The sequence below is a fragment of the Sorex araneus genome, chromosome 7 (assembly GCF_027595985.1).
Source record: "Sorex araneus isolate mSorAra2 chromosome 7, mSorAra2.pri, whole genome shotgun sequence".
Taxonomy (NCBI): domain Eukaryota; kingdom Metazoa; phylum Chordata; class Mammalia; order Eulipotyphla; family Soricidae; genus Sorex; species Sorex araneus.
In genome coordinates, this window is record NC_073308.1 from 53,878,198 (window position 1) to 53,899,478 (window position 21,281).

The following is a 21,281-nucleotide window of genomic DNA, read 5'->3' on the forward strand; positions in this document are numbered from 1 at the left end:
AAAGTGAATGTATACATACCTAAATATAATTCGCAACTACAAAATAAAGTCTACAGTTTAGGATTCCATAATACCATGCCAAGAATTTCTTCTGTGATTGATAGAAGTCAGAGTGACTCATCAAAATTCGAATCACAACTGCCTAACTGACAAGATCAATTTTAGTTCTACCTTAAAATAACGACAATTCAAAATCATGTGACATTTTAATAAAAATAATTTTGTAAAAGTTAAATTTGGTTATTTTACTGATAGCTCATACCACATAAATACCAATCACTGAACATGAAACACACACACACACACTTCATATATTAAAGTTTGGGGTGGGAGACAAAGAGACAGTACAGGAGGTATGGCACTTGTCTTGCAAGTGAGAGACTCTAGTTCCAATCCCTGGCACTATGGTCCCCCACACACCTCCAGCAATGATCCCTGAACAGGATTAAGCCCTGCACAGCACCAGGTATGGCCCCGAAACACAAAGACTACAGCCAGGAAATATGATTCTTGATGAGCACTTGTCTGAGCATCTCAGTGGCCCCAGCAGATACTACAGAGTGAGCATGAACGCCACAGCTAAAGACAGCGAGTTCCTATGAGCACCACCGCCGAGCTGGTCCATATTACAACTTGATGTGCAAACCTCAGTGAGCCATCGGCCAGGTATGGTACAAGCCCTGGTCACCACAACACCATGACAATGAAGGAAAGGGGAATAGATTCATCTTCTGATTTTTCAAGATTGAAAAGGAAGCAAGTTAAAATGAAAGCAGCCATAGGGGCAGCTGAGCAAGGAGAAAACGCAGGCTTCTTGTTCTGACAAATGCCACTCACAGAAACAGGTTCAACTTGACAATGAGAAATGAGGGCTTTCCTCTTTAAAATGAAATGCCATCCTAAATAGGCTCACGACAATATTTCTCTTCTTGTAGCTTTGATTTTATAATCCACTAAGAAATAACAATTAAGAAAAATGAAATTGGGGTCGAGTCATAAAAGTAGGGGGCACGAAGCATGCATTCCTTTAAACAGGTTTAATGCAGTTTTCACATTTCAAATAAAACTGATTCTCAGAACAGTTTGAAAGATACATAAAGGAAAATCTGCTTTCCCACTCCTGCCCCCGCCCCCATCACAAGTCTTGGACAAGATAGTATTTTACAACCCAAATTTTTTAAATATTTCATATATAAATAAAACAGGATTCTACAATAGTCACACTTTTTAGTCGTGGTTGCAATCTTCTTAGATCACTAAAAACACTCTACCCACTTTGATGAGAATTTGCTTTACACCAGACTTCAAAGGTTTTTCTATCTAGGAAATGCTAGCATTTTTTTCCTCTTCTGCCCATGCTATTTTGTTTCAATTTGAAGGTGCTGTGTTCCTGAAAATTGATTTAAAGTATTTAATCTACTCCCTTTAAACACACAAGTAAAGTACTGTCAAATAATACTGAAAATGGTCTGCATAGATACCTGAGGCGACATATGAAAATGCAGAAACTGACTAACCTCTAAGGACGCACAGCTGAAAAAGAAACACAGACCACTTCTCTGAGGGGTGGGGGGAACAGTGAGCTGTGACACTGTGCGTTGTACTGAAACTTAAATGGCATATTTGAAGAGTCAAGTGTTTCTTACAAGCTCAAGGAAGCAAATTTACTACAAATTTCAAAAAAGCCTTACTGAAGTCTCTTTTTTTTGATGGAAACTTATATACACCAGGTCCTTGTATATCTATAATGCAAGGTACCTGCGTATCTACGATAATAAGTTATCTTGTATATCTGAGATTAATTTTCAAAATAACTATGTAGAAGTTATCTCTGTGCTAGCCAAGAAGCAACAACTCCCATGGCACACTACAAAGTGAAGTCTGTTTCATTTTGTTGCGGGGCCACACCAAAAAGCCTCAAGGTCAACCCCTGGCCCTGGGCACAAAGGTTGGTCCCAGCAGTGGTCAGAGATCCAAGGCAGGCCTTCTGCATGTCTGCATACACTCTACCCAGGGGCTGGCTCAGACCCTGCCAGGGAGATGATTCTAAACTCAAGGCAGTTTTGGTTTGGATACAAGCTAGAGTGGGGTACGCAACCTAACCAAAGGTAAGCGGTTGTTATCTCTGAAAACATTTGCAAGGTTTAATACCTTTAAGTAATAATTTTTGAGTAAGATAAAGTACCAAAATAAAGTAACTGGGAGAAAACTAAATTCAGATTTTCTTTTTAAGAACAAGACATGGTTGATTTAGTGAACAGACCACTCAGCAGTGCCCAGTAATAAGACCTGGCATATCTGATGGGCTGGAGAACCAGTTTTGTTTTTCATAATACAACACTAATCGGGAAAGAACATTTTATTGAGATTTCTCATCTCACTTTAGTTTTCTTGTAAAACCTAGAAAAACACCACATGGTTTTAAAAATGCAGGCTGGAGAACTAAAGACAGCCACCTAGACAAAAATATGTTCTTCCTGGGAGCAGAACTGTATGACTCAGAAAATCCATATTGGATGAACAATTTAAAAAAAAAAAAGTGTACACACCATGTTTTTTCTGATATCCTATAAACAGATGTGCTAATAATGCTACTGTGCAGTAAAGTTTCTTTTCCCCTTTGAGAGTGTATTTGTGAAGACCAGGGACCTGAGCAATAGCACAGCCCGTAAGTGACCTGCCTTAGCTTGTGGCTGGCCTAGGGCTCTCCCCAGTACCACATACCGTATCAAAAGCACCACCAGGCGTGATCCTGGAGCACAGCGCCATGGATAAGTCCCCCTTATCCACCTCCCCGCACCACACACAAAAAAGCTACCCAAATTCTCAGCACTACGATATAAGCGATTCCAAAGGGCTCGACACTTGCCATTCTTAACTAAAAGACCACACTGAAATTTAAGAATAACTTAAAGATAAGTTCCAATTCAAGACTGTGTTCTACTATTACCATAATCGGCCCCTTTGAAGCTAAAAAAGAAATGCTTGTCATAGAAAGTTTGTTCCACTCCTTGCCGTATCAAGTACAAGAACTTTCCTCTTCTCTGAGCTATCACTACTATCAGCACCGAGTAGTCACCCCACACCCACACTTGCCAAAGGCATTTGCATTTTCTGGGGGATGAAAATCTAAGGGTGAAGGACAAAGGTTTTCTTTAATCAGACAGTAATCGGTCAGGCCAGACTGTCTCTGTCACCTCCTCCTGCCACCTCCTCATCTGCACAGGAAGGCAGCCACTGACAGTCTGTAAAAACGGCTTGGCCATGTTCCAGTAAAACTTCACATACAAAAACAGGACATGAAATGTCATAATTTTTAAGAAGTATACATATATGGTTAACAAAGGGGGAAAAAAAACCAAACAGGACATGGGCCAAATTTGGCCCTACAGCCATGGCTGGTGTCTCCTGCACCCAGGTGACTAAATTTCCAGCAGTTTTGCACTGTCACGTGAGGAAATTCACTTAGCTTTCCTTGGTATTTATTTCCTCGACTCAGAGCGTCCACACTAGATAATGAACTTTCAACAATTTTTAGTGCTAAGTCTTTACCTAATAAAAAGAATGTGGGGGCCAGACTAGATGTACAGACCTCTGCAAAGGCCCCCGGGAAGCCTCCGGGGCCATCTACACATCTGACAAAGAAAATTTCAGACAATAAAAGATCCTGTGGATGGGGCCGGAGTGATAGCACAGCGGGTAGGGCGTTTGCCTTGCACGCGGCCGACCTGGGTTCAATCCCCGGCATCCCATATGGTCCCCCAAGCACCACCAGGAGTAATTACTGAGTGCAAAGCCAGGAGTAACCCCTGAGCATCGCTGGGTGTGACCCAAAAAGCAAAAAAAAAAAAAAAAAAAAAAGATCCTGCGGAAAACGCCGATTTCCAAGGTTCCACTCGAAACCAAGTCCCAACACTGCCGTATCTGTTCTCCTCAGTATTACTTCTGGCATCGTACTCCAAGCTGAGTTACATGTCACAATTTAAAATAAAGTACAGATGCCAGAAGAGAGCTGGTACCCGGGTTAGGGCGCTTATCATGTATCTCCTGAGCACCCGTGTCGGAGCTACGGCACGGCATGTGGCCCCCCAAGCTCAGCCATTGTCCCTCCAGAGCACAGAGACAGAAACAGGCCCCAGCATCAAATCCAAATATTTCACCCAAAAACTGGGGTAAAAAGAAGATGACAATGAACTGCAAATGCTTCTCTACATACATAATTATTATGTTGTATGATTTTAAAAAGAAAGTTTAAAACTTATTGGAATTAGTCTTATTACTGCTTACTTTTCTAAGGTTTTATATGTTAAGAAGCAAAGTTCAATGTGGCATACTTAATCACTTTCTGACATTATCCTTAAAATATTAACATATGCATGTGAATCCCCAATTTAAGAGAGAAGACCTATAAAAAAATGAGTCAAAGTGAGGATCTCCTACTTGTGGCTATTAATCAGCAAATATGTTTCAGATAACTAGAATTAAATTTACATTTTATAATTCAGGTCTCCCCTTAATAAATGAATTTAAATACACATACTGGAGCAGAAGTGTCACCCGATTCCAATGCAGGAGCATTGCACTATGCAAAGCACTTGCTCTACCACCAATCACCTCGCCTGCACCACACACTGCTATTTTTATCTGTTCTTCAGGTAAGAAATTGTGGTTCAAAAAATTAATAACCACACACCTAATGTGAATCAGGAAGTTGAGCATAACTACATAATTCTGCAGTGGTAGCTACAGCAATACAGTTCTGTAACCCAGGAAGACTTTCAAAGGGATCCCCTGAGAATGACTTCAAGGACTTCTTAACAATGTTCCCTATGCCAAGTGAATTGGACAAACAGTATCAGCTTTCAGCAATCAGTCCTCAATCTCATTCATTCTTTCTAGAAGCTGAAAAGTAATTTTCAAATTTTCACCTCTTCTGCCACTGTAACTTGCGTGTGACACAGCTCTGATCAATGACAAGTACCTGCAGAAGGCTTTCCTTCTAAATAACAGACAAAAGCTTATTCCAAAAAAGGACTTTCAACACCCTCCCTTCTTTCTGCTTGTGCTATAGCCAATCAATCCGTCTGTGATTTTCAAAACTGAAACCATCTCCTAACCAGATGCCCTAGTCAATTTCCTTAAGGACATATCCAAGCATCTATCTGCACCAGCCCTCGGCCGCCTACCTCTAGATCTTATTGTGTGAAAAAATAAGCCCAAAGCTATCTGTGAAGCTTTTGGTGATTTGCAGACTGTTGCAGTACAAGTACAATACATGGTTTGAATGCTGCCTATCAAATTCAATTAGGTTATAAATCACTTTGGCAAACCAGTCATCATAGGATATACTCATGATAAAAACAATCTAAAGGAAAAAGAAGTTATCGGAGTAAATAAACAGTAACTATTTAAAAAAAAAAAAAAAGAACAGTAATAAGAATAACACTTTTTTGGACCACTAAGTCAATGAAGGTTGGAGGGATCACTCAGGAGGGAGATGTGGTGTGCTAAAAGTAGACAAAGGACCAAACATGATGGCCTCTCAATCCGTCTTGCAAACCACAGTGCCCCAAACTAGACCGAGTAAAAGGGAAAGTGCCAGCCATAAAGATAGGGGGTGGGGTCGGGGTGGCGGGAGGAATACTGGGGACACTGGCGGTGGGAAATGTAAACTGGTGGAGAGACGGGTGTTTGATCAATGTATGACTAAAACTCAAACATGAATAAAAAGAAATCTCATTACAATCACTAGAAAAGTAAATATATATGGGGATGGAGTGATAGCACAGCAGGTAGGGCGTTTGCCTTGCACGCGGCCGACCCGGGTTCGATTCCCAGCATCCCATATGGTCCCCCAGCACCGCCAGGAGTAATTCCTGAGTTTAGAGCCAGGAGTAACCCTGTGTATCGCTGGGTGTGACCCAAAAAGAAAAAAACTAAAAGTAAATATATATGTGTGTGTATATATATAACTGAAGCTTTTAAATAAAATGTTTAATTAAAAAAAAAAACACTTGTTTTAACAGTGCTGGGGATCAAACCCAGGGCCTCCCACATGCGAGGCAAGTGCTCTAACTGCTGCCCACATCATCAGCCTCAGTAACAACAAACCTGTATGAAATGCTCCATACCAGAATTCATGAAAAAAAGACACAGTATTGATTTTTACCTATTTGTTTCATTACAGTAATGATATTTTAATATCAGAAAGATTATAATCTCAGAGTAAACTAATTTTCTACTATGGTGTTATCATTTTCATCACGGTCAAAATGAAATTCAATGAAAATTTAAGCATGGAAGGGTATGGTAATATTACCAGCTTCACATACACCCTTTTATGAAATGAGAGTAGTGGAAAATGTGTTTCTGTTATCTTAACATGCTTACTTGGCAACGGAAATAAGTGACAAATCACTATCTGTGCCCCAGTGTTCTATGAAATTTTAATAGTTCACAAAACCTCAGAGCCTTAGGAACATCAAAACTAAGTAACCACCAGCCAGGACCACAAAGCAGATGATTTAATACCAAAGAACAGGATCCTAATTGGTAAGAAAAGTTAGGAAAACACACTAAAGTCTGAATAAGTCTGTAGCGAATGTAATTAAATTAAAGCTATGCAGGTATAACTACAAAGCCATCTCAGTATGGCTAAAATGAGAACAAGGACTTTCAAAATAAAATGATTTTATCATCCCGTCTCTTCCACAGAACTATAAGGATGATACTGATATTTAAGCCATAGGAAAGAAAAGGGAATCACAAGAATCCGCATTATTCCCATGTAAGTCTCAAAAGGAGGATTCGTTTTGGAAGCTCACCTTGGAATAAAGAATGTTTGGCTATCTGTGCACTTCCTCCATATGTAAAAGAAGTTTGGGAATTCCCAAAATTCAAAGAACAGGCAGGAATGCTTCTCAGGGCCTTTCAGTCCTCTAAGAGGGAGATTCGATTTCGAAGGTGATTTAAAGAACCTTCATTCCTTTCATTTCATGCGATGGTATGTCAATTTTCTATGTGTTTTACTCCCTTTCCCATTTCTTTCTGCTGTCCTGGTGCACTGTCTGGGGTCTCGTGACTGGCTGCAGTGCTCCCATCCTTGGCTGTGGCCCTGGCATACATTCTCGTAGGCCCTTCGGCTGTGGTGCTAGCACATTCTGGTTGCCATGCTCACCAAGGGCCACACAGGACACGGGGTGCCAGCAATCGCACACTCGGTTGTGACCCTGGAGATCCCCAAAACAGCAACGCCTTTAAAACATGTCAAGCGGTGCCAGTGATCAAACTGTCCATCTCACACTCACCGGGCACCCACTCTACCGCTGAGCTGGCCACTGGCCACGGCACTGCAAGTTACCCCGTGAGTTTTAGTGCTTTGGAAAGGAGTAAATTAGATCAGGCAGTCACTTAATGTAATATGTGTGAGAGCGTAGAACAGCCAGTGCCCAGACAGCAGCAGCGTGGTGGGAGCACCTGCCTCCCGGCACCTGGTCAGAGCCGCTCCAGCACCCCCAGCCAGGCCGGGCCCAGGGGAGGGGGAGACAACACAGTGTGGGGAAGGCGCTTGCCTTGCAGCTGCCATGTGGGTTCAAACCCTTGCACCATGTATGCCCCCCCACACACACCCAAGCCTGCCAGAGTTGAGGCCTGAGCACAGAGCCAGGAGTTAACCCAGAGCACTGCAGGGTATGGCCCCAAAACAAAAACAAAATGTTCCGACCCAACCAGAGCCAGATAGGTATAAGCACCATAAACCGGGGTGCAACCCTGTAAGTACTACATTTGGATTTTTCTTGGGGATGGGAGGGCGGGGGAGGCACACACCCAGTAGTGCTCAGAGCCAATTCCTGACTTTATATCTGGAACAACCCCTGGTTGTGCTTGGGGGACCAGACACGATGGCAGGATCAAACACCCTAATCCATGTACAGCCCCAATGCGCCACACTTGAATAGATGCGCGCGCCCCAGCGATGAGGAGTGCGTACCCTGGCAAGCACATCAGAGCACTCCAAAAGCCTTTGGCAGGCATGACTCCTACATCATGTGTGCCCCCAACCGGAAGGCAACCCCAGTGAGCATGTGTACCGACAGTGGAACAAACCCCAGTGAGCACCACAGCAAAAGTGTGATGCACCCCAGCTCCAAGAGGGGGAGCAGCACAGCCGGGTGTAACCAGCTCCCGCTCAGCACAGCACCCAAGGCAAGGGGAAGCAAAGCAGGGAGGACAAAAGCACAGCCAAAGAGCTGGGGTAATTTGGCCAGGCATTTGCTCACACATCTGAGCATGCTTAAAAGAAAATCGTCTACCAGACTCTGTGTTGTGGCTTAAGGAGATCATCAAACAAAAATTATCTGGAAATAAAGAAAAAGAGGGCTGAAGAGATAGCTCAAAGGGCTCAGTTCGTGGGCTGGAGCCATAGCATGGCGGGTAGGGCATTTGCCTTGCACGCAACCGACCCAAGTTCGATTCCCAGCATCCCATATGGTCCCCTGAGCACCGCCAGGGATAATTCCTGAGCACAGAACCAGGAGTGACCCAAAAAGCAAAAAAAAAAGGAAAAAAAAAAGAGCTGAGCATGGGAGGGGGCAGGCCTGGGTTTGATCACCATCACTACACTGTCCCCTGAACATGGCCAGGAGCAATCCCCGAGCAGAGCAAGGAGCAGCCCCAGAAAAGTCAGGCGTGGCCAAATCGATGATAATAATGATAATGCACACGGAGAGAGGGAAACATCTTTATTTTTGAAAATGAGTTGTAAAATACCTTTGGCTTACATTTTATTTGTGGTTATCCCAAATACTAATTTGATATTTAATCTTCCAGCACCAATTTCAATTACAGAATATAAGTACATGGTGTGCAAAACTAGTATGCACTGATGATGAAATAGTCCCACCTTACAAAAACACAATAAGTAAATAGAAGACAGGGAATTTATAGAAATATATCCACCCTGAACTAATTTTAAAATAAAGTTCTTTATTTTCCTTTTGGATACGAAAATGTCCTGAAAAACCCAAAGTACTGAATATAGTCACCTTAAATATTATCCTCCTTAATTAGAAGAGCGGCTCCTTTAGTAACTAGACTTTCTAAACACACCTTTGCTGCCCTTCCCTCCCTTCCATCCTCTCCTCCACAGTCTCCTTAAACTCTTTAAACCCACAATTCTTTAAATCCACAAGGAAAGAAAGAGCAGAGGTAGAACCAGCAGTCTTAATTTCACCTGGACTGATTTCCTTTAGCTACTACAAGTGACTTTCTCAACTGCTTGGTGTTATGGAAAACATCCCATTTCTGCGCACTCTTCTTTTGGCCACACCCACCCACGCTCAGGGCTTGAGCGAGGTGCTCAGAGATCCGGACAGTGCTGGGAATCACACCCAGGACCTCACACACACAAGACAAACACGCTGCAGCCGAGTCACGTGACCACTGAATATCCATATTCTTCGACCGAACACTCAAATTTGCTTGAACTCGGGATCAAGAAATATTCAAAATGGATGAAGTTACATAGCATCTCGTGAATAACCAAAAAAAAAAAAGGTAGCAATAAAGATGAAGAAACAGCTAAAAATTCTTCTCAACTCTCATCCAGTTATGGAGTAAATATATTCATACTGTTTGTGTATGTATATGAACTCTCCCCCCTTCCTTCTCTCTGTTGTAATGGCTGTTGCTTGCTAAGATTCACACATCCAGTGTACCAGGATGATTGCTCCACGGCTTCGAAGCCGGCCTCACATGATGGGGGAAAAGGCAGCTCATATAGAGAAGGGACCACCAAGTAAAAGGTGCTTAGAGGGCCACTCGGCATGACAGATGTGAGCTGAAAGTAGATTATAGACCGAACATGATGGCCACTCAATACCTCTATTGCAAACCACAACACCCAAAAGGAGAGAGATAGAGAGTGCAAAAGGGAATGCCCTGCCACAGAGGTGGGGTGGGGTGGTGGGAGGGATACTGGGATCATTGGTGGAGGAGAATGGGCACTGGTAGAGTGATGGGTACTCAATCATTGTATGACTGAAACATAAGCACAAACGTTTGTAAGTCTGTAACTTACATGGTGATTCATGTAAAAATTTAAAAAATTTAAAAAAAAACAAAAAGATTCACACATCTAGTAGAATGCCACTGCGGCAGTAGGAGTCTCAAACGCATGACGTATGTAGGAGCACCAGGGATAGAACTTGTGGCCATGTGGCTATGCTTGCACCACAGTAGGTTCTTTAGCCCACTGAGTCATCCCTCGGGGCCTATATATTAATGTTTCTCCACTTAATGTTGCTTTAACCATGTAACTAATGGATCGATACATACAAAATACTTAAAAGTTACTGAGCTCTTTATTTAAAACTAAATAATTAATCTAGGGGGAAGAAAAGATTAATGATCACAGTTTTTGGAGCAGCGCAGTGCCTGGCAGTGCCGGGGACCCAACCGAGGCTCGCTGAGACAAAGCATGCCCTCCACTCCACTGAACCACCACCCCCTTCTCAGTCCTTCTATTTTTTTTTTTCAAACTGGACTTCTACTGTACTGTGACAAAGAGATGTCTCTTCTCCACAGTTTATTTATTAATTCAATCATTTTCTTACATTAGCATGAATGATGGTTTATTTTCCCCTAGGAGTTATAATCCAGTATTTATTTTATGGCTCAAATGAAACTGGTTTGGTCACTAGGGCTCTTTATAAAATATATTCATTAGACTTCCCTCTGAACTGTTTTTCAATTTTCCCCACTTCAGTTGGGAAAAATAACTTCTTTGGGGGATCATTGATGGCTAGAGCTAGCCTTATCAATTCTTTCATGAGAAAATAAAAGACTATTTATATCAAAATACCCAAATATGTTTTGCTACCACAATTTGTGCTCAAAAGGAACCTATGGTTTGGACTTTATTTTATATATGTACAATGTTCTAATTATCATCACCATTTAATTCCATCAACCTTGCATTCCACCCCTTTCCCTATATATTACTGGTACTTCAGAAACACAAATCAACTCATTCAGTGACAACAGAAGTTCATGTTGGCCAAAAGGTGATATGCGTTAGTTATGATGAGCGAAAAGAGTCAATCCCAAACGGTAATACAGCTAGGGAAAACTTGCCAAGTGGGGTAGTAAGTCATTCCAACTACGGAAAGGGCAAGAAAATCCTTCAATTATGAAGAATTATGGAGGTGATGGAACTATTCTGTATCCTAATTGTATGAATGTTAAAATTTTATTGTGATCTGGAACAATCATTTTCATTTTGGGTGTTTAGGGTGGTTTTTATGGGGGGTGAAGGGTCATACTTAGAGGAGTTCAGGGATTACTCCCGGCTGTGTTCTGGGGACCATATGTGGTATCAGTGATCAAACCGAGCGAGTCGAGTGCAAGAACCCTACACTAGCTTTCTGGCCCCTTCTCTGCACAACAATTTTGCAAGATATTAATAATAAATTGGGTAAAGGGTACAGAGGATATTTATGCCCTGCTTTTTTTTTACAGTTGCATGTGAATATAGAACTATCTCAAACTAAAAAGTCATTCTTTAATAAGAATTTAACTGTGGTCCTGAATGTGCCTCAAGTAGTAAAGCCCATAGACGACGTCCATGCTCTCGGAAGCAGTAGCTCGGATCCCCTGTGCCATATGGCCCCTTAAAAGCCCCCAGGAGGGGCCATCGCTGTCCCAATACTCAACTCACTGCCTACAGTGCTCATGCACCACCAGGTGTGGCCGTTTCAACAACTCGGGGAAGGGGAAGACTTGTTTCTGAGAAAACAAAAATCAATTTGGGGGCCAGAGAGACAGCATAGGCCTTAAGGTGCTCATCTTGCATGAACTGACCCCATTTTGGCCCCCAGCGCACAGTCAGATGTAGACCCCCAAACACCAATGAACAGGACCCAAAAAGAAAGAATTTAACACTAACATGAATGCTCAGAAATAATTAGTGATCATCAAATTGTCCCACTGACTACTAGCAGCTGTATTTTTTTCTTTCTCTTTCGTAAGCCTTTTATTCTAATTTCACACTTGATTGGTGTATTTTGAATTTGAGTCAACCCTGGAGGTGCTTGGGGAATACTCTCTTCATGGTGCTCTGAGGTCAGACCCAGTGATGCTCAAGGACCCCCGGGTGCTGGGGACTGAGCCAGAGCTTCCGCACAGGAAGCAGAACTCCTGTCCTCTGTGCCATCTCCCAGGCCTGATAAGCGAGCTCCTAAGAAAGTTACTATCATATCTTTCTGAAACTATCAGCTACTGGCTACTTCTTCAGTGTCTGTTCTTTTCTGATGGGCTTTATGGTGGGTGGAACAAATACCAAGAGCTGAAAAACAGAGCTTGGAATAGACAAGGGGAATTTTGGTTTGTCAACTAAACTAACGATTAACAAACAGGATCAAGATGTAAATTCGTTTTGCTCATCTTAAATACCTGAGACTTTGAATCTCCATAAACTATGGTTTTCAATTTGTAGCAGTCAAGCAATGAGAAATTACAGGAAGAATGAGGAGGTCTCATGACAAGTTCTCCTTTAAGTCACTGACAACAACTCCTCCAAAACATATTTTGCTTAATGGATATAAAAGCACAAAAATGGTGAGGCCAAGACAATTTTAAATTTTAAGAACTACATTTTTGCTGCAAAGAAAGCAACCACAACACCACATCAAAGGTCACTATTTTAACAGATGAGAAAGGAAAGTAAACCACACTTCATACAGATTAGAATGCAGTGGTTAATTAGCATGTAAAACCAGGAGGACTTTTTTTTTTTGAAAAGATAAAATCCTAAAAGTCAAAATAATGTGGCAGTCAGATGACTTTTCTCCCTACACAAAGGCTAACATTAAAACCACAGGAAATATTTTCACTTTTACTAAACTATTCGTATTTGAGCTCTGACAAAGCTACAAAAAGACCAATTATGTGTACTAAAAATTGTTTTCCTTCCTAATTAATCAGCATTAATTATCTAAATAAAAATAGAGGGGAATAAGGAACTGTCTTCAAATCAATTACAATCATTACATTACATTACATTGCAAGTCAATTGTGGGCTATTTTAGGGGGCTAGGGAGGCTTGGGAGGAGGAATCTTCTAGTCAGTGCCCAAGAACTAGTCCTGGCAGTGCTTGAAAACCATATGCAGTGCCAGGGATTAATCTAGGTCAGCCCCTGCAAGACAATTACCTTAACCCCTATACCATCTCTCCAGCCCCAACTGTGTTTTTATACTTTTTTAAAAATTTACTTTGGGGTCCAAAGAAACAGCTTGGAGGGCTACAGTAGCACCGGTTCTGCATGTAGGTTCTGCAAGTAGGAGATGCAGCTGGGCTCAATCACTGGCACCACATGCTCCCTGCAGCATACCAGGAGAGACACCCCCAAGCATTTGGTCAGGAGTAGCCTCCAGCATCACTGGGTGTGGTCCCAAATAAGAAAAGCTCGTTTTTGTCACATTAATTCTAGAAGGTAAGTTCTTCCAACAGAGAGAAAGCTTGGGGGGGGGAGGGAGAATCACAGTATCATTTCAAATTAAGAAATACTAGTGTATTTAGCATGATAATTAGGTAAACTGGATATTTTACATTAGATTCTAAAGTGCACATGTACAAGATCAAAGTTTAAGGAAAAATAGAACAAGTAAAACTATCTTAAAACTCAATAAGGTGGCTGGAGCGACAGCGCAGCGGGTAGGGCATTTGCCTTGCACGTGGCCAACCCGGGTTTGATTCCCAGCATCCCATATGGTCAGGGGTAATTCCTGGGTGCAGAGCCAGGAGTAACCCCTGTGCATCGCTGGGTGTGACCCAAAAAGCAAAAAAAAAAAAAAAAATCCAAAATCCTCAATAAGATTAGCTATACCAGCTTGAGTTTTTCCCGTGAATTAAAAAACACCCATGACTCTACTGGTTTGACTGCACCGGCCTGGCAGCAGAATTTGACACAAGCTGCTGATCTAAACATAAACAGATTCAGCCGAGCATTCCAGTAGACTCGACATCTGCAGTCTTTCTAGTCCATCCCTGTGTAATCCATTCCCTGAACCATCTGCAGCCTGAAAGACACATCAGCCTCCAAGAGAACTCTCGGTCACCTGTCATTCCTCCCCAGACAGTCACTCCCTGACCTCCTGGCACACTGAACAAAGGTCTACAAGTATTTTCCTACAACCACGTGTGTGACATAAATGACAGTGAGTCATTCTGGAATATCTTCATGTTCCCCTAGTCCACTGGTAGGTGAATTCCTCCTCCCAAGACTACACATCTAAGGAAGTCCACGGACTCTCGCTGTTGCCGCGGGACAGCTCTTACAGAACAAATTAATCACATCCGATAGATAAAACAAACGGGCGAGTTACTTGAGAGCAGATGTCTCATTTCATATTTGAATTCCCAAGGCAAGGTAAATAATAGTTATTTCATTAAGATGGAACTACAGTAAGAACTGATAGTTCACAAAATAGTTCACTTAATCTACAAAAACATCAGGAAGCTATTACCCTCACTTTACAGATAAGGAAATTCATTAGAAGGGGGGGAAAGAGAGGAAACAGTCCATAAAACACAGAGATCCAGGAACTATTAACTATCACCAGGGTCTACACTTACATATCTCTTTCCCAGATAGTCCAGGTAATTATAAACCCTTTTTACTACTATACTACGCAACTTGTAAAGTAAGTAGTGAAACTCAGGTTCTCTTGAGTTAAAAATCATTGTCTTCCCGGATCTTTTTTAGAGTTATTATGTCTTTAGTTTAGACCATCTATAACTGAGGCATTACTTTCAAGTAGTATTACTTTATGTAACTTGAATTTCAAGTATTACCGAAGGCAGACCTCTAATCATGTAATTTCCTCTAAAATTCACTAGCATAAGCTGTTTTGCGTTTAAGAACATAATATTCCCTTAAAGAACATTTTAAGGGGCCAGAGAACTAGGTCGGCGGGCTGGGTGCAGCTGGGCATGCAGGAGGCGTAGGTTCAATCCCCACACCCCAGGTCCCCCAAGCACCACCAGGACTGTTGCTCCTCCAGCAAGAAAAAACAAAAATAAATACTTTTCAAGACACTGAGGGTAGGATGGTGGGGGGAAAGATAGCTTTCTATGTTTTTATTTTTGTGGGAGAGGTCTGGGCCATAGCCAACAACTCAGCAGTGATCCTGACAGCGCTCAGCCGACCAGATGTGGTGTGGGGGATTCGAACCAAGTTCAGAGGGATGCTAGGTAAGCGTCTGAAGCCAGTGCTATCGCTCTGGCCTGAGTTTTCTTAGGAACCCAAAGAACTACTTCAAGAACAATGCTTTGATGTGAGAATGTATTCTCTATTATTAAATGGCAAGGCCATTAATAACATGATAATGATAAGGGAGTACAGCAGTGCTGAGTTTATGTCCTTCCTTAAGGGAAAAAGACAAGTTGGTAACTACATAGTCCTCTTCCGCCTCTCTTTACTGTGAGACGGTGGGGGGGAGGGGAGGCTGTGCAGGGCACCAGCTGGTGCCAAGGTCTTACTCCCAGCTCTGTACCAGGCAAGTAAGAGTTTATGGGATGTCCAGAGTGCCTGGGACCACATCCAGGTCAGCAAAGCAAGCACCATAACCACCGGACTGTCCCGTCATAGTCCTCTTCCTTTTAAAAAATGTTTTAACTTCGGGTCAGGGTGCAAAAAGAAAAAATGACTTTTATGAAATTATAGGAAGGACTGGATTCAACCCCCAGAGCAATATAGTTGGAGAGAATCACTTTGAACCTCAGCCAAAATATGCAAAGCTAATTACTTAACTGTTAATTACCAAGTGTTTAAGAAGTCATTTGAAGGCAACTAAGTTTCCACCCATATTGCAAAAAAAAAAAAAAAAAAGTTGATAATTTTTATCATGGAGTGAAGTCCTTGTTCAAGTCACATACTAAAACTATGAAATTAGTGCTTTGGGGGGCGGGGGGAGCTCTGGGGCCACACTCCATGATGTTCAGGGTTTGCTTCTGGTCCTGTGCTCAGGAGGACTCCTGGCAGGCTCAGTGGACCATACGGGGCCACCCAGGATGGAGCCTAGGTCAGCCGTACGTAAGCCAAGAGCTCTACCCACTTCACTATCTGCCTGGCCTATGAATAACACTTTAGTTACAAACGGGATTTTGTGTATTTGCCTCCCAACTGGGGCTCGGTGCTCTGGAAATCCAGGGGCCTCACCAGTCGGTTGGACATCAGGGTTCAACATCAGCATCCACGACGACATGGTGCTCCAGCCCTGCAGTGCCACACTGTGCCACTGCAACAGTGCAGTGCCGGAGGAACAAGTGGTCCCAAGAATCTAACCACGGGACTGTCCAAGCCTCCAAACACATTTTTTTTTTTTTACTTCCACTATGCTATGAACACTAAAGGCTGGATGAACCAGTATTATTTGCCTTTTAAATAACAGACTATTTAGCTGTGTTCTACAAACAATAGCTACTTAAAAAACAAGTAGAGTCCAACAGGAATTGAAATATAATCAAAGTATATTATGTCAAATGGAAATATGAGATTGCTCATGAACTGATAAAATCTGGTCTGAAATTATTTTTAACTGAAATAGACACAATTCTTCCACCATATTTGGAAGTTAAGCATTTATCAGAGAGAGAGTTTCTGTGCAGAATTTTTGGGCTAAAGGTATTTTCTCAGCAGTATCACTGACTCAAAACATAAGTTGGCTGAGGAACTTTGCAAAGGTTTAAGTTCTGCAGGGCAATGAGCCCTCAGGTAACAAACTCACAAATTAGCAAATAACTCAAAAGATACAACAGCCCAAATGAATGCTCACTAACGAAGGACATCCTTCACAAGGAGGGAATGAGATACAAAGTAACTTTACAACTGGAAACATCAAATTAGGTAGGTCTTTAAGCAATTCTGCAAAGTGTCACCTGGCAAACTAAAAAAAATCTATGCATTTAAACGCTCCACAAAAGCAATTTCAGAGAATCTGAACTCAACAAGTTAATAAAATTGCTTTGAAAAATCATTTTATCGTTTCAAGCCTTGAGGGATAAAGCCGCTTGTAATTTATTTACGTCGTTTACTTCACTAAATTGCTTTAGTGACCAAGCTCCCCACTTTCGTGATTAAAGACATAAACTCAAATAGTTTAATAAAACAATTACATTAACAGTCCTGTTTTCAACTGAGGTGCACTGAAAAATAATACCGATAGAATGTTTAGCATTCATTATTTCCTGGGGAGTTTATTCTTCAGAACACAGTACTCCCATTGACAAGGCTTTGCCAGGTTTACAGAGGCACTGAACATACTGGATTTAAAATGACGTTTTTTCCGCCTCTCAGTATCAGGTGAAACAATGACAGCACTTTTGATCTGTGTATGTACGACTTGGTCTATAATTCAGGTGGAAATCCTTCTACTTTTCCTTATCATCCTCCCGCCCCGCGCTCTAATGCTAACCTTAGTAAAACAGGCTCCCATTTTCCAGGTGGGCATGAAAATCTCTGTCATTTTCAAAGTTCCATATTTAGACAGGGGCTCTTCCTACCCTCTGGTTCTTTTCTGTCCAACTTCTTATGTTACACTAGTGACATTACTTTGAAGCAAAAGGTTGCCCTAAATATAAAACTGTCTTCATAGAGTTTGGGTGGGAAACTAGGCTAGTAGAGTTTTTAAAAATCTATTAATTTTTTTTTTTTTTTTGCTGGCTAGAGAAATAGTACAGGGGTTCAGGCCCCAGCCTTGCACACAGCTGACCTGTTTCCATCCCTGGCAGTCCATATGGTTCCTCCCTGTGCACTGCCAGGAGTGATGCCTGAGCACAGAACCAAGAGTACTTGAGTCTGCTGGGTATAGCATTTGAGATATTTATATATATATATACATATATATATGCATATATATGGGCATATATGCACATATATGCAAAAAATACTTTTTAAGCTTTTTGCAGAGTTAGGGATGAAGTCAGGTTTCAGACAAGCAAAGCACCTGCTTTACCACTGAGTCACATCCTGGGCCTCTGTGTATTTTCCTCTATGTTTTTCTTTTGAAGCACCTTCCTTTGCCTGTAATGAGACTCATGCAAACTTCTTTACTAAGTCTATCCTGAAAAACAGAAGGAAGCAAGACAGCAAAACTTTCCTAATTCATATCCTTCTGTTTGCAGTATCAAGCCTATTTGATACTTTCATTGTCGTGTTACAAAATTCTCACTCTTTCATGGAAGATTGAAAAAAAAAAAAAGCACAGAAAGGCTGGCAACATGGTTGGTTGGGAGGCAGGGACAGCACCTGCCTTGCATGTGAGGGGTCCAGGGTTCAAGTCCCAGGACTACCAAAGTGAAGAAGAAGGGGGAAGGAGGGTGAGTACCAAAAAAGCTTCCCCCCAGTTCATTCACAAAGAAGTGAAATGGAAAAAAAAAAAAAAAGCAGAGTCTAAGGAAACATTTTACACTTTCACTTGATAAAACTATCCTCTGCAAACTTTTTAAGATAAGTTTTGCTGAATATCTTGAACACAATAAAGCAAATAAAAATGGAAAACATTCACATTTCAAGTCACTTTCTCTGATTTAAATGATAATAGATGTGAAGGGCCAAATTAGCAACACCTAAAGGAACACCAACAACATTGATCGGGCTCACCCGTCAAAAGGCTGAGCAGGCCCTCGGGTAGGATACTCTGCTTGCTTTCTCGGCAAGGTCTGTTGGCGAGTCCTTGCATCCAGTGGCCGTTAGAAACTGGCCCACTTCTGCCACATGCCAAGTTCTGCGCTGGGTCAGTGTTTTATTCTATGCTACAATGCTGGCCCAGGAACAGGCAAGTTTAACAGTTCATTTATTTCACACAATCCACAGTCACAGTGGAGGTTTTGTTTCTCACAGTCTTGTTTGGCGACACCCCCCCACCACACCTGATAGCAGGTTTCAGGTCATTGCTATTCTAATTAATCAACTGCAGCTCCTACTACTTTTTCCTTCTCTGATTTCCACTAAATGCCTCTGACATCATTTTCTGACCTGCCTACTAGGTTCTAATACTCTCCGCAAGTGTGATTTTTTTTTCACTTGGCACTTCAAACACTGAACCTGAACGTCACTGAAAAATATCAGAGACATCTGTTTCATCACAGCGCTGCAGGAGGGAAGGGCATCTCCAGAAGCAACAGCCTCCCAGGCAAGAGATGAGGCAAAAGACTCATTTGACAATTTCAAGCCACCCAGATGAAGGGGCTAGTGAGGGGAGTGCGAGGCTCAGGGAAAAGATTAAAGTAGCAAAACAGAATGGTCCTTGTTTCTGAGAAATTCTTCACAACAGGAACTCTCTGGAAACACGCTGAAATGGATTTTCTTATAAAATTAGCCCCCATTTTCCACCTTTTTGGGAATGGGCAAACTCTATAAATCCCCAGAAGCAAGGGGCTCTTTCAAGAAAAATGAAAGATCGGATGATGGTACTAGGTGCTATTCTGGTGCCTTGGCCAATAAGGCAGCCAGGAGAGGATTCTAGTTTACCCTGTTCTCCGCACATTAAATAATAAAGGTCGGAGAAGGAGAGCATTTGGTTTTTGAACAGATGGCCTCCAACACCTAACAGAAGTCACTTTTGTCAAGCTGCAGCTCCTAACTGGCTGAGGTGGGGGAAGGTGGTCCCACGAATCAGGAGGGTTTGTCCTAAAAAAAGGTTGGCCACAAGATCCCCAGTAACCATCGCCCGGACGCACAGGAATATGCGTCACTACCCAGACAGCAAAACCCCTCCAGGAAAAAAAAAAAATCCAAGACCACATTTTTATAAAATTTCCCTTCTCTGGTCCAACTTGAGAGGACCGGCTCCAACACCAAGAGCACTCCCCATTTCAAGGGGGGGAGGCTGGGAGGGGAAGCCTGAAGGTAAAGGAAAGCAGCAGCAAGGTGAGCAAGGTGGACTTATCTCATTTTGACAAGAATGTGCAAACACCCAAAGAATCCGCAGGGTGCCCTGCCCGGGGCGGGGGGTGGGGGGGTGGGGGGTATCTGAATATGCCCGCCCTGCAGCTCTGTCTGCAAAGGGAAGGGAAAGCAGCCAGCCAGAGCTATTCAAAACCCCCGCCCCTTCACGAGAAAGCAGCAACCCCCCCCCCAAACACACACACACACACACACACACACACACACACACACACATACACACACTTTTCAAAAATAAAGCAATCGCGTGTGTATCCGAGCAGAAATTCACAAGGCCCTCGCGGATCTGTCTTCCGCAGAGCCCAGAAGTTTCCTGTCTCCCCTGACCCACACCACGCAACTCTAAAGGTCCCAGGGCCAGACGCACGCCTGGGGAAGGGGCCTGCAGCCAGGGGGGGACAAAAGTGTCGGGCGCAAGGCCGGCGGGGGTGGGGAGTCACCTCCTGCGAAGCCGAGGGCTCGGGAGACAGCTGGGAAGAGGGGGAGCAAAGGACAGAATTCCCTCCCCCGCGGGGCAAAGGTAGAAGGAAGGTCAGTTGGCAAAGGGCAGCAAAAAAAAAAAAAAAAGAAAGAAAGAAAGGAGGCAGGCAGGGGTGAGAGCCCAGGGCGGCCACGGGGCAAGTCTCCACCGGGGGATGCCCGGGGAAGTTGCGGCGGGGTCCTGATGGCAGGAGCGGGGTACAGCGGGGAAACTCTCGGCAAGCTGGAGAGGGAGGGCGGAGAGGCGCAGGGGGAGGGCGCGGCCCTCGCGAGGGTCGGGGGGGGCGCCCGGCGGGTCTCACCTGGGGGGTCCTCTCGGCGGGGTTCTTCATCACCGCCTGGCGGAAGCTGTTATCCACGTAGGACGCCATCTCCCCCCGCGGGCCCGGCCGGGGCCGCTCCGCACCCTCGCCGGCCTCCTCCCGGCCCAGCGCCGCGGCTGCCACCGCCCCGCGCGCTCCGCCCGCCCGCCCGCCCGGGGCTACGAAGCCGAACGGCGGCGGCGGCGGCGGCGGCGCGGGGGCCCCCGGGGGCCGGGCCGGGCCGAGCGCGGGACGGGCGCGCGGGCGAGGCCGCAGGGACGCGGCGCCGGGGTCCTCCGCTTCCTCCGCCTCGGCGTCCCCGCCGCGCTCCCCGCGGGCCGGGTCTCGACACGCCTCCCCCGGCTCCACTCCGGGGGCGGCGGCGTTGGCGGCGGCGGGTCCGGGGGGCCCCCGCGGGCCCGAGTTTCTGCGTTAGGGAGGTGCGGGCGACCGGCGGCGCCGGGCCTCCTCGCGCCCTCGGCGGCTGTCGGCGAAGCGCTCGGCTCTCCCGCGTCCCCGCGCCGCGGGCTCAGGT

At 43.9% G+C, this 21,281-nt stretch overlaps 1 protein-coding gene across 3 annotated transcripts in view; it reads right to left on the reverse strand.

The window, feature by feature from the left end:
- Positions 1-20,909, reverse strand: part of RAPGEF2 (Rap guanine nucleotide exchange factor 2) — a 239,142-nt gene extending 218,233 nt beyond the window's left edge. For 2 of the 3 annotated variants that reach the window (XM_055144321.1, XM_055144320.1), the window contains exon 1: positions 20,747-20,908. In XM_055144321.1, the coding sequence (XP_055000296.1) occupies positions 20,747-20,815 (69 nt within the window). In that variant the 5' untranslated portion in view covers positions 20,816-20,908. Of the gene's footprint in view, positions 1-20,746 lie in introns of all 3 variants that reach the window. The other variant, XM_055144324.1, reaches the window with a different exon arrangement.
- Positions 20,910-21,281: the final 372 nt, after the last annotated feature.